This window comes from Alosa sapidissima, chromosome 17 (genome assembly GCF_018492685.1).
Source record: "Alosa sapidissima isolate fAloSap1 chromosome 17, fAloSap1.pri, whole genome shotgun sequence".
Lineage (NCBI taxonomy): Eukaryota > Metazoa > Chordata > Actinopteri > Clupeiformes > Clupeidae > Alosa > Alosa sapidissima.
In genome coordinates, this window is record NC_055973.1 from 10,873,183 (window position 1) to 10,886,330 (window position 13,148).

The following is a 13,148-nucleotide window of genomic DNA, read 5'->3' on the forward strand; positions in this document are numbered from 1 at the left end:
TTTGCCAATTTGCCAAAATTTTCATCAGAGGCAAAGAGCTGACCTGAGACCTGCTGGATGGGGTAAATCTGGTCATGGTAGATTTGATATACAAACCATTCTTAGCTCCGGTCAAGGCCTCATTGTCTTCAGTGTACATGTAACAGCTGTGCTGCTACAACCTTGTTACTCTTTGATACAGTGGAATAAACGTATTAAGTGTACCAGTTAATTACTTACATGTACATATGACATGTATGTTGTGTCTTTGATGTCTTGGAACAGGTCTACTAATTCACATGTACTATGTGGTGTAACAGCAGACACGTTTCAACACATCAGTTACACATTACAGGATGCATGACATCATTGACAGGATGTATATAATTTGTACATGTAAGTACTTAACTGGTACACTTTATTTTAATGTGTTTATTCCACTGTATCAAAAGAGTAATAAATGTGTACCGACACAGTTGATACATGTACTACAGTATGTAGGGTAATGGCAGACATGTTCCAAGACACCAATGACACAACATACATGTAATATGTAATTGTAAGTACTTAACTTGTACACTTCATTTTAATGGGTTTATGCCACTGTATCAAAGAGCAATAAATGTGTACCAACACAGTTAATATATGTACTATGTAGTGAATTAGTCGACCTGTTCCAAGACATCGAAGACATAACATACATGTCATATGTACATGTAAGTAATTAACTGGTACACTTAATAGGTTTATTCCACTGTATCAAAGTGTAACAAGGTTGTAGCAGCACAGCTGTTACATGTACACTGAAGACAATGAGGCCTTGACTGGAGCTAAGAATGGTTTGTATATCAAATCTACCATGACCAGATTTACCCCATCCAGCAGGTCTCAGATCAGCTCTTTGCCTCTGATGAAAATGTAGGCAAATTGGCAAAGTTTTGTAAAAGCACTCAGTATTACAATGTAACAACTATATGTAGGTACCCACAAATACATAATGCAAGTACAATGATAGTACCTGATAGTATATGTTGTTACACAGGTTGTACCACTGTACCTAATCAGGTAGGTACACTGTAACAGCGACACATTAAAATAAAGTGTTACCGAATATTGTTTATATCTACTACATCCTGGAAAATCCCTGTGTAGAGACAACCTCAGCTTTTCCCTCAGTCATTAGAACTGTAAAGATACCCTATCTGCTGTTCTGGACTCCTATTTTAATTGCAATGTTGTGGCAATCTTATTTCCCCTTCACCCTTTGCTAAATTGATTGTCCTTGATATCACAGTGATCTACCTCTTATCTCTTTTTTTGGAACAAGTGTCATTCCCTCTCTTTGTGTTCCAGGCACGAGCGAATCCACACCAAGAAGAACAACAGCATGAAGGGCACCAATGAGGCGCACGACTCCGTGGATGACCTGGCCACCCTAGAGGTGCTGGATGAGGTGAGGGATTGTGGGATAGCGGGCTTAGTGACCGGTTTAAGCCTCTGTGATCCCAGTAGCCCCACAAACGCAACATGTACTGTAAATATGGCCGTGGATTCTAGAGCATTGGGGGTCTTGATGCTTTATTTAGTTCTATGTGTTGATAACAGTCTAACAAGTCTTTACAATTCTTATTTACCATATGCCACCATGCGGATGGTGTTCATTTTCTGAAAATATAAGGCTGTTTCGGTAGAAAAAACACATTGACCTTGCTGTCCACATATCTGACTCTGTGTGATTTGTAGAACTGTGGAAGGTACTCTGTCTTCTCTTAGAACTGACAACCTCAATATCTTGGAGGAATATGAATTGGGATTTTGGATCTGTGTGTGTGTGTGTGTGTGTGTGTGTATGACCTAAGTGATCTATCATGTCAGGTCTCAGACAGCATGAGATGCATGATCAATTCTTCTAAAATGTAGATATAGAGGAGATGCTAACAAGAAGCATGGCTTGTTTTTTTATGAATTTATGTGTCTGCTGTTTAATATCAGCCACTGTTAGGGAGATATGCATTTTATTGACGCAAAAGACCAAAGCAGACAATGTAATGGAATCACATGTACTGAACAGATAATTACCCTATATATTTACAGACGTACATAATACTCAGATGAACATTGGCATTGTAAAATAGTTTTATGGCAAAGTGATTGGTTGTGTGGGTGTGTAATGATGTTATTGTCTCTGAATAGAATTCTGTCACGGAGCAGCTGCAAGTCCGCTATGCTGCAGAGCTGGTCTATACCTATGTGGGTGACATCCTCATCGCCGTCAATCCCTTCCGTGACATGGATATCTACACATCAGAGGTGTGTGTATGTGTGTGTGTGTGTGTATGTTTATTTGCGTATGTGCTGTGTGTGTGTGTGTGTGTGTGTGTGTGCGTGTGTTTCTGTCAGTTTGTGTGTCCATGACGGTGTATGTCAGAGCACATTACTCAGTGCTCAGAGAACACTACAGATAAGTACAAATCTAGCGTGATTGAAATTCTCTCTTCCCATTGTTTCTCTCCTCTCATTTCTGGGACAGCACACAAAGATGTACATTGGAGCTAAGCGCACTGCAAACCCCCCGCACATATTTGCTGTGGCTGACATAGCTTACCAATCCATGGTTTCATACAACTCCGACCAGGTAATGTCCATTGCCAATGAGTCAACTGTCAACATGTCAAGTTCTGTGGTGTCAATAACGGTGATCACCTCGACAACACAGCAGTGTATAGGCTACCCTATGGGTACTTACTGAAGCATATTAACATAACAATTTGTAAACTGCCAGCATTCAGCATTTAATATAGCAATATGCATAATTGAGATCATCTTAATGCATGATCATGTATTCAATGTGAGATACTGTACAGTCTAAAAGCATTTGCTGATGTAGGCCTCAGTATGTTATTTTTTGGGAAATGTTCATTGTCCAACTACCAATCTCCAATCTGCATCACTGTACCGGTATGCCCTACAGCTGACAGCAATGTGCATGTAACTGTTACTTCCATCTGTAACTGTCTGTCCTCGATGGCTTGTGTGTCCCAGTGTATAGTGATCAGTGGAGAGAGTGGCGCGGGGAAGACAGAGAGTGCCCACCTGCTGGTTCAGCAGCTCACTGTGCTGGGCAAGGTAATGCCAACCTCCGGCTGCACTGCTTTTGTCCTGTGAAGCCCCTCTCGACTGGCAGGTCTCAAAAGAGCCTGTTTGTTTTTGGTGTGTTGATAGCATCAAAACGGACTCAAAAGTGGACCCCCACACCATTTTTGTTCCTGTCAGGCTGACAGGAAAGTCATTTCAGCTCAGCTGCCAGACCTGGGCTCTCCCATCTCTGATTATGATGATGTGCCGTGATTGGGAAATTCAGAGGGAGCCATTTCAAGTGACAGTGGCCATTTTGTAAAGTAATGAGACATTTGCATTTCAAGGGCCCCTTTCTCTTCATTTGTGAGTTCATTCAAGTGGGATGACAATGTGTGTGATTTAAAGGAATGGAAAATGTATTTGATGATGAACTGACAAAACCTTGAATAATAAGCTTCTGTGCATGTGGTGAATTTTAATCATCAAGCGCTTTGTGTCTCTAACCATATCAGTAATCAGTACAGGCAGCGTGCTAGCTATATTATTAAATCCAGTTAATTATCTCCAGTGCCATATAGATGTTGTGTTTGTGTTGCAGGCTAATAATCGCACACTGCAGGAAAAGATCATTTTGGTAAATAATCTCGTGGAAGCCTTTGGCAATGCCTGCACCGTCATCAATGACAACTCCAGCCGCTTTGGGAAGTACCTGGAGATGAAGTTCACTGCTGGCGGAACGGTGGTGGGGGCTCAGATTTCCGAGTACCTGCTGGAAAAATCGCGTGTTATTTACCAGGCCATGTAAGACACATAATAACAAGCACCATTTTACCAGGGGAAAGCAGTGTTTCCCATACATTGACTTGGTGTGGCGGCCCACCACAATATCAACATTGACCATCACACAATGATTTTGCATGTTGTACTTTAAATTGGATGGAATTCATTCATTGTAGAGCTATGTGGACCTTTGCGCAGCCTCCCCTTGTCTCTCAACAAACCTGCATGCATGTTTAAAGAAAACATTAACAATCCTGCAATTGTTGTCATAAAAATCCACTGGCTAAATCGTGCTTAAACCTGCATCATAACCATGCTGCACTAATTTGTTAAAAACGGTTAATTCTGCAAACCTACCACCACAAATATAATTCAATTCTGTGGGAAACACTGGGAAAGGCTAGCATTAGCATTAGCTTACCACAGCTACTAAGGGCAAGTATACCCATGAGGAAAGAGGGGGGGGGGGGGGGGGGTCATGATCCTCAAACACATCCCTTGGGCTCTCGTATTTATGCCTGTGCTTAGCTGTCTCTGATTAAGCATAGCCGCAGATTAAAGACAATAAATATTTTCGCTCAAGACTGTTGTCCTGGTTCCCTCTCGGGAGCCTCTGGCATTTACTGACTCTGCTGAAGTTTATCCAGCACCTGCATTCTCCACTCTCTCTGCCAGGTTGTGGGGAGAGGAGGGGGAGAAGAGGAGATGTAATGTGGGTCACAATGGGGATGAGATAAGGCTCCTGTGTTTGATCAAAGATTCTCACACATAAGGTCACCCTTCACACAGGCACACACAAGACACACACACACACATACACACATATACACACACACACACACACGCACGCACGCACGCACGCACGCACGCACGCACGCACGCACTGAAGGAGCCATAATAGCTGAGTTCTGTTTTTGTCTCGAGTGAGAATATCTGGAGCTGATTAAACAGAAAAAAAACCTTTTGCATTTATTCTGGTTTAATCACTCAGCAGCCCAAAGGATATTGACCTTTCCTGAGAGTTAAAATGACTGCACTGAAGTCAGACAGCAGTGTGTGTTCAGATGTTCATCAGTGCTCTGAAGCCTCCGGGGTAGGCCTGAATCAGAGGAAAACCTTGTTGAGTAATCTGCAAATTAGGGCAGGTGTTTGCCTATCAAAATGATAATGCCACTTAGTATATGCATCACAGAACTCTGGTCTAAAATTATTGAGCTAACTAGCTAATACTGCAGTGTAAGTATGAATATTTCAGAAAGTCGTGCTGCTCTTACATGTTTTGCAGAAAAGCACAAAGTGAATAAAAAATGTTGGATTTAAGGTTGTTAAAAAAAAAAGCTTCTTACAAAAGCAACAGAATGAAGCATACATTAATGAAGCGATGAGTCATGACATAATACACAGATTAAACTAAATCATAAAAGTTACATTTTTTTCTTTGCTCTCACACAGTGGTGAGAAGAATTTCCACGTTTTCTACTACATCTACGCTGGCCTGGCTGAGAGAAAGAAGCTTGCCCACTACAAGCTTTCTGACAGCAAAACCCCCAAGTAGGTTTTCTTCACAACTTGTTATTTTTACTCCCCCACACACACTGTAATTGTCTCTGTGATTTCACAGCATTTCAAACTACCCGTTTTTGTCCTCCAGATATCTTCACAGTGAGCACATTAAATTGGTGCCTGACATCATGACCAACACGTTCTATAAGGAGCAGTTTGAGGCTGTGGAGCAGTGCTTCAAAGTCATCGGATTCACCCTGGAGGTACGATGACTTAATTACTGATTACAAAGACAACGACAAACCCACCATTTCCACAGCTAGATCGGCTGTCTGGCTTGACCTTTAGAAACGACATGAAGCCAGGTGTCCTGCCCTTTGACAGACAAATATAAAGTATTCTATTCTGTTGGATTTCAGTTAAAAAACACTCTCTCTGTGTCTCCCTCTCTCTTACACACACACACACACACACACACACACACACACACACACACACACACACATACACAAACATAATTTCACAGTACATCAGACAGTTTTTTAGCCAAAGGGAGAGATTGGCAACCAAGCAATCTCAAAATCGACTTTCATAGATGAGTTGATAGGCAAGACTGAGCGCACTGACCAGGAAGTAACATTCAGGGGAAAAATCCACTCAGGCCCACTGAGGCAGCAGGGCTCATTCATGGTCAACAGTCAGGACCTGGGATACCCAGCCACAAGTGGACGAGGCATTTACAGCTCCTCGGTAGCTCTGTGCTGCTGTTCGCTAAGCACCCTGATGAGCGTAGTGGACCGTTGTCTTAAGATGGATGGAAATAATGGTACATCTCCTCCATTCAAGGTGCCAACAGCTATTAAATCCAGGTTTTATATGTCCATTCTGGAGCCTGGGGTAATGGACTGTGTGTTCTGTTTCCCCATCATATAGTATCCCACCACTTCTGCCACTGTAACAGTGAAAATCATCACCACCATCATTATCTTTGTCATCATCACTAGCTGGCCAGTGAAATTGACGGTCATTCTGACCGGTGCAATCAACTGGGGGATAAATGTGATTGGGGCAATTTTGTCGATCCTGTTGTCTGACCTGATGCTTGCTGGGAGGGCGGGTGTGTGAAAACACAGTCCAGCCTCTGTGAGGAACACCAGCAGGCCAGCTGTGACTTTATGAGATGTGGCAGGTTATGGTCAGCGCATGATATCAGAGGGACAGTTATAGAGACGTACCATTGGAGTTTGGCTGCGCTGCAACATTGGAAATCGTGTTCAGGCCTAGCTGAGCTGACAGCAAGTGACAAGATCATTTTCTGTGGCTCTCAAATCAAATCAGCATATGTCCCGTAATGTCAGCGTGCCATTGGTGGACATGTCTATCCCTTCTCCGCCAAGTCCTTGTATTTATGCAACATACATATGATGATGTGTTTCTCTCCCTCCCTCCGTCTATTTCTCCCTCTCTCTTTCTCTCTCTCTCTCTCTTTCTCTCTCTCGCTCTCTCATGACTCACAGGAGCTAGGCAGCGTGTACAGCATCCTGGCGGCCATCTTGAATGCAGGTGACATTGAATTTGCCTCGGTGGCCTCGGAGCACCAGACGGACAAGAGCAACATCTCTAACACGACTGTGCTGGAGAACAGTGAGTGTCCCATCCCCGGCACCCTCTGTGTGTGTGCCCTGATGCTAACGCCGTCCGAGACAGTAGTGACATTGCCGTATCCATTACCTCCAGGGACCGGGGGGCCACCGTGTTGTTTTTATGTAATCCTCGCCAGGGGACAGACATTGTTTAAAACAGTCAGAGCAGGGGCTGCATTTTCATGTCTGAGTGTCTGCATAGTAGCCTGGCGAGCCAGACCCACATTAAAATGTAGGGTCTGGGCACTCACCGTTCGCAGTGCTCAGTCCCAGGGGCGGGATAATCAGTTGTCTTTTAAATTCCCTCTGCACACAATAGGACGCAATAGGATATTTGTTTTCAAGTAGCAGGGAATTCAAGCCAAACCGTTGCAACTCTGCCATCAATCATTATGTTAAGCCCACCAAACGACTCTATACACGATTTCAATGCCCTGATTAAGTTTCGATTTCTGGAGCTCACAAGCCAACGGAGAGTTGCTAGACTAGCCCTGGCAGCAAATGTAATTTGCTGCCGCTAGGGGCGCGTCTAGATTTCTAGGCTATCTGCATAGGTAAATGGGATTGCATCACTGAGGGTCATTTCTCCCTGTCCCTGCACAGAAAACAAGCGGTAGAGAACAATCCTGCATTATAGAAATCAGTTCTAATGGGGAAAAAATATTTCAGCTACATTTGCATTATTTTTTGAATGGAGCCCATGGCTTCCTTGAATGCACTTTGCACTATTTGATGTACAGTAGCCTTTATCTGTGTTCCTAGAATTTTCGCCTAGGTCAGTGGCTTAACCCTTTAGGCGCCAGAGGTTTTTTTCCGAAACGATCAATTTTGACATCTTCATTTCAAAAGGCTATATCTTAAAAGTGATAAGAGATAGAGACTTTCTGTAAATTAGAGAAATATTAAGGATGACCCAAAGTGTATGTAGAGATTAAATGTTTATATCTAATTTGCATATTATGACGTCATATGGTGGCGGCCATCTTGGATTATAGAATTTTCATGAAAAGTTGCATGTTTGAATGATAAATGCACCACTTCTTTCCCCCCAAAATGTCCCTCACCTTCTGAATGCTATATTGCACAATACTGAATGCTCAGGTAAATAGTAAGTAGTGAACAAACTGTGTAAATCATTACTAATAAATGGCAGAAACAAACCAAATGCATGTAGCGGTAGACTGGCCTTTTGCTGTAGAGATTTTCCATTTACTACATACAGTAGGCACTCTGATTCCATGTATGGGGCACATATATATTATTCAGATGACACACAAACACAAGTAGACAAGACCTGTTTAGTTCAAAAGCTCATTTGCCACGGCAAGGCACAGATCAGGAGTGAGATGACGAGACAAGACAAGAGACAATGTTAGTATTTTTTTTCTTTTTGTTGATGTTTTTTTGTTTTTTTTCTTAGCTGACAAAGACACACACATCACAAGGACATAAACACACAAAAAGGAACACATAGTGTACTGTATGTCCTAAATGATCAGGGAAGTAGATAGCAAATCAACAGTGTAAATCATTACTAAATGGCTGACTTTTTTTTTTTTATGTAGCAGGCCTTTTGCTGTAGAGATAATGACTCCCTATCCCTATCCATACAGGGCCGGCATTCCCATCATCTTGTGATAGACTATGCATGACCTAATGTGTGTGTGTGTGTGTGTGTGTGTGTGGGAGAGGGAGAGAGCGTGTCACCACCTCCACCATGCGAGCAGCATGGCCAGATCTGCCTCGCGCGCGCCGAGTGGAGAGAATTTGCGCAGCTCGGACTAGGCCTACTGTCATTCTCATTGCGACTCCCCACACTGCCACTACGTTCCCCCCTAACTGTCCTATGAGCACTTCGACCTCGTCTAACATACCCAGTGGCATTAGACAAAGGCTCCACCACGTTACTGTCGCCGCGATTGTGGAGAGGCACACGTTCAGAAGACAGAAGCTAGCGCTATGGATATTAGGCTACCTCCAGCCTCGTTCGCCACACCACTAACACCCTGCTAACTTCCCGATGAACACTCCGAACCTGTGAAACATTATTCCCACCAGTGACATTGGGCAAACGATTCAACGTTTGTGCTTGGTGTAAGCTAAACTATGGAGTAAACTCTCACTTTGTCCAGCTGCATCATTGCAAGGCAGGGACGCATCTGAAGCCTCACTAAACGAATCACCGTCATTTTCTGAAGGCAGATATTCCCCTTCAGAATCAGGGTCCGCGAATAGAAGACCCAACACTTCATTTCAGGTAAACTTTTTTGATGCCATTAGACGATAATCTAATGCAAATACTCGCTGACGTTGACAATATCGCTCTGACAAAGTGGCTCACACGCACACTAGCTCCGGTATTTCATACACTGATTCACTGCGCTGTAGCTAGAAAGTTTTGTTTAAAGCGTGTCCTTTTTTCGACTCGGGGATGACGTATGACATGTCTGCCATCTAGTGGAGTGGAAGTCGAACGAAATATGACACCCTATTTGACTTAATCGGCCGTTTTATTCAGTACCGCATCTTGTCGACTATAGTCGCCTGTGGCGCCTAGAGGGTTAAGAATGATTAGTGTGTGTTTTGTTTTTTGTACTGTATGCTTGAGTGGTTGTATGTGTGTTTATATGTATTGTAGTGTTGTGTGTTGAGAGGAACTTAACATTAGTGTTACAGTGGGTCCCATTTAGAAGTGGCCACTTTATTCACACTTTCCGTGATTCACGCAGCTGCGTGAAATGTATTACAACTTGTTGTTTGGGTCATTGCAGCTTCACTGGGGAAATATAAATAAAAGATGCGAGATTCACGCGTGAGGTCCCGTGAGAATCACGCATGAAACCGGACAATTTCATGGGGCACCCGTTGTAGCACCTTACCCTGGTTTGGTCTAAATTTGGTTGTTTTGTTCACTGTCAGTGGGAATGTCACAGATTGTGTGGGACAGAGCTAAGCAAAACACAATGTGACCTTTTTCATGTGTGTATATATATCTTTGTGTGTTTCTCTGTCCACAGCCTCGTCGCTGCTCCGCATCAGCGCGGATGAACTTCAGGAGGCCCTGACATCTCACTGCGTGGTAACGCGTGGCGAGACCATCGTGCGGTCCAACACGGTGGAGAAGGCGGCGGAGGTGCGCGACACCATGGGCAAGGCCCTGTACGGACGCCTCTTCAGCTGGATCGTCAACCGCATCAACTCCCTGCTGCGGCCCGACAGCCAGCCAGGGTGAGAGACGGAGAGACAGAGAGAGAGGGGGGGGGGGAGAGAGAGAGAGAGAGAGGGAGGGAGGGATTTGGGAGGGAGAGGTTTCTGAACAAAGAAAAAAAGGATGTGAAAAAGTGTCAGAAAGATGAAGTATGCTGGAAGTATTTGGGCTGCGGCCAAAATGTGGATGAGAGGGAGTGGAGAGGGTGTGAAGTATAGCCAGAGAAATGGACTCGGGTGAGGACGGGATGACAGCATCCTGGCACGGCACTCTGGATAGTTTTATTTCTAAACTCGGCAGCGCAGTGATAGGATCTAATAAAGATTCACACCAGAGTGGAGCGGGTGCATACCAGACTAATTGCATCATATTGTGTCATTACAAATGAGCCTGACCTTCTAGCACTTCCATCTGTCTTTCTCCTCAGTTTGCTGTTCTCACTGGCCTTCTGCCTGCCTGCTCCCACTCTCTTTCTCTCTCTTTTTCTCTCTCTCTCTTACAAGCACACTCTGTCTCTCTGTCTTAATGTCTCTGGCTTTCTCATTCACCCTCACAAACACTCTACTTTTCTTCTCTTTCTTTCTCTTATCAGTCTTTTATCTTTGTTTACCTCTCCTCTTTTGATTTCTCTGTTCCTTCGTCCTCTGTTCATCTTTTCTTGGTTCTCCATTCCTCTAATTTCTTATCTTTCTCTTCCTCTCTCTCTCTCTTTCTCTCTCTCTCTCTTTTGCCCTCAGGGAGGAAGACAAAGGGCTGAACATTGGAATCCTAGACATCTTTGGCTTTGAGAACTTTAAGAAGAACTCCTTCGAGCAGCTCTGCATTAACATTGCCAACGAGCAGATCCAGTTCTACTTCAATCAGCATATATTTGCCTGGGAGCAGGTACTCACCCGTTCATTCCCGCTTCAGACAGACCTGTCTCTTTGGATTATGAATAGAGTGTGAATTCTTTAGTGGCTCAGGGCGAACATTTGTAAGTGTGTGGGTTTTTCTATACAGCACCCCCTCCATGCACACACACACACACACACACACACACACACACACACACACACACATACACACACACACACACACACACACACACACACACACCCCAACATGTCTCTTGTCTTCTCTGCAGTTTTCTTTAGCCTTATTTCCATCTAAATAGTGATGAAACTTCCCCATTTATCCTTCCAGCGTGTGTGAGCATGTGTGGGTGGCTGAATGGTAGCAAAATGTGCTCTGCTCTTTTTATTTTGCCAAAGAAAGCGGGAACAGGTCCCTATACCTAGGTCTCTGGGGCGAGGAAGTGTGTGTGTGTGTATGTGCGTGTGTGTGCGTGTGTGTGTGTGTGTGTGTGTGTGTGTGTGTGTGTGTGTGTGTGTGTGTGTGTGTCTGGTGGGGGGTGTAAGCATGGCCTTGGGCTGGTGAATGATGAGATGATGGTGAATGCTGTAGTGGGCCCTCAAACAGGCACCATAAATCAGCCGCAATGAGGGTCAATGGGGAGGTCGGGACGCTTGTGCCTCCACAGCAGGGGAACAATAGTCCAGCGAGACCTCTTTAAAACAAACTCCCACTGCAATTTCAACGCATCTTGCTTCCTGTAAAACACTTAAGCATTGTTCTCTAATTTTTAATTAAGCCTCAGATTATGTTTTTGTATTGCATTTGCTGATACATTGTAATGTTTACTAGTATTGTTTCTTTTGGTGTTTTATTTTTATGCATTTTCATTGCAATGCAGTCCAGTGTGATAACAGAGCGTCTAAGCTTGATGGGACCTGAGTGTGTCTGTGTGTTTTGGTGGTAGGCCTTTTGTTTTGCCTTTGTGCCCCGAAGGCTCGTGTTTCCGCAGAAGCAGCTCTGCTGTCCAGAAAAAAGAGGTCGCTGCAGCACTGCACTGACTTTACCCAAGGCTATAAGTTCCATTCCACTCCAGAGATTAGATTTCTTGAATCTGTCTGTGTGTGTATGTGTATGTGTGTGTGTGTGTGCCTGCATGTGTGTGTGTGCATGCGCGTGTGTGTGTGTGTGTGTGTGTGTGTGCATACGCGTGTGTGTGCCTGCGTGTGTGTGTGTGTGTGTGTGTGTGTGTGTGTGTGTGTGTGTGTGTGTGACACACTGGTTCCATTTGGAGTCACCTACCAGCCCATGTATAAACATGTGTATTAGCGCATAGTGTTTTTTGTGTCCAGATCAGCATGTATGTTGGCCTGATCACCACCGAAAACAAACATAAGGTCACTCCTGAGGACACTGAGGGAGAATAATAATGCTTTGGTTCACTCTGCGGTTTAATGGCCGTGGGCACAGAGAGCATGGGGGGCCTGATCTGTTGTTTAGCGTGACGGCGCTGACTCACCACATCAGCCTCGCAGGCAGCCGCACTGATGTGGTCAGGTTAGGTAAGCGTCCAGCAGGAAGCGTGCAGACGCCTCGGGCCCATTGTGTCCTGAGCTTGGTAGGTTATCCATGCCGAGTAGTTTGAAGGGATTCAGACGCCATGCTTGAGGAAGAGCAGGAGTTTTTTTTTTTTTTTTTTTTTTTTTAAAAGACTGATTCCCAGGGACTCTTCAGGTGTTTCAGGGATTGTTTTTGAAAGGACAGAGAATCTGGGTAAATCTTTAATAGATGCTCAAATATGTAGCATCTACTGCCGCATTTATGTAATACATTGTATTTTTTGCTGTTTTTGTTCATTACGTAGCATAACTGTTGTTTACTTCAACGACATTGATCTGCTGAAAAGCTCATTTTAAAATTGATTGAGGTAGTTCAATCAGAAACGTTATACCGCCTGCTGATTATTCAGATTGGTGGGTGTGTAATTCTCTCAGTAGCGAGCGCTTTTAGGTCAGCGAGCGCTGTTCTGCAGAGTTTGGAGAGTGACAGAGAATATTAATCCCTTTTGCCACACTTGACATTAGTCAGAGTCCTAAAATGGCAGGCAAGACTGCAGAGCCGGG

At 44.1% G+C, this 13,148-nt stretch overlaps 1 protein-coding gene across 3 annotated transcripts in view; it reads left to right on the forward strand.

Annotated features, from left to right (window-relative positions):
- myo3a (myosin IIIA) overlaps positions 1–13,148 on the forward strand; it is a 73,392-nt gene that overhangs the window by 40,457 nt on the left and 19,787 nt on the right. For all 3 annotated transcript variants that reach the window (XM_042067853.1, XM_042067854.1, XM_042067855.1), the window contains exons 11-20: positions 1,333–1,432; positions 2,173–2,289; positions 2,510–2,614; positions 3,022–3,105; positions 3,656–3,858; positions 5,290–5,388; positions 5,489–5,603; positions 6,858–6,984; positions 10,001–10,211; positions 10,929–11,076. In XM_042067853.1, coding sequence (XP_041923787.1) covers positions 1,333–1,432; positions 2,173–2,289; positions 2,510–2,614; positions 3,022–3,105; positions 3,656–3,858; positions 5,290–5,388; positions 5,489–5,603; positions 6,858–6,984; positions 10,001–10,211; positions 10,929–11,076 — 1,309 coding nt within the window. The remainder of the gene's footprint in view (positions 1–1,332; positions 1,433–2,172; positions 2,290–2,509; positions 2,615–3,021; positions 3,106–3,655; positions 3,859–5,289; positions 5,389–5,488; positions 5,604–6,857; positions 6,985–10,000; positions 10,212–10,928; positions 11,077–13,148) is intronic.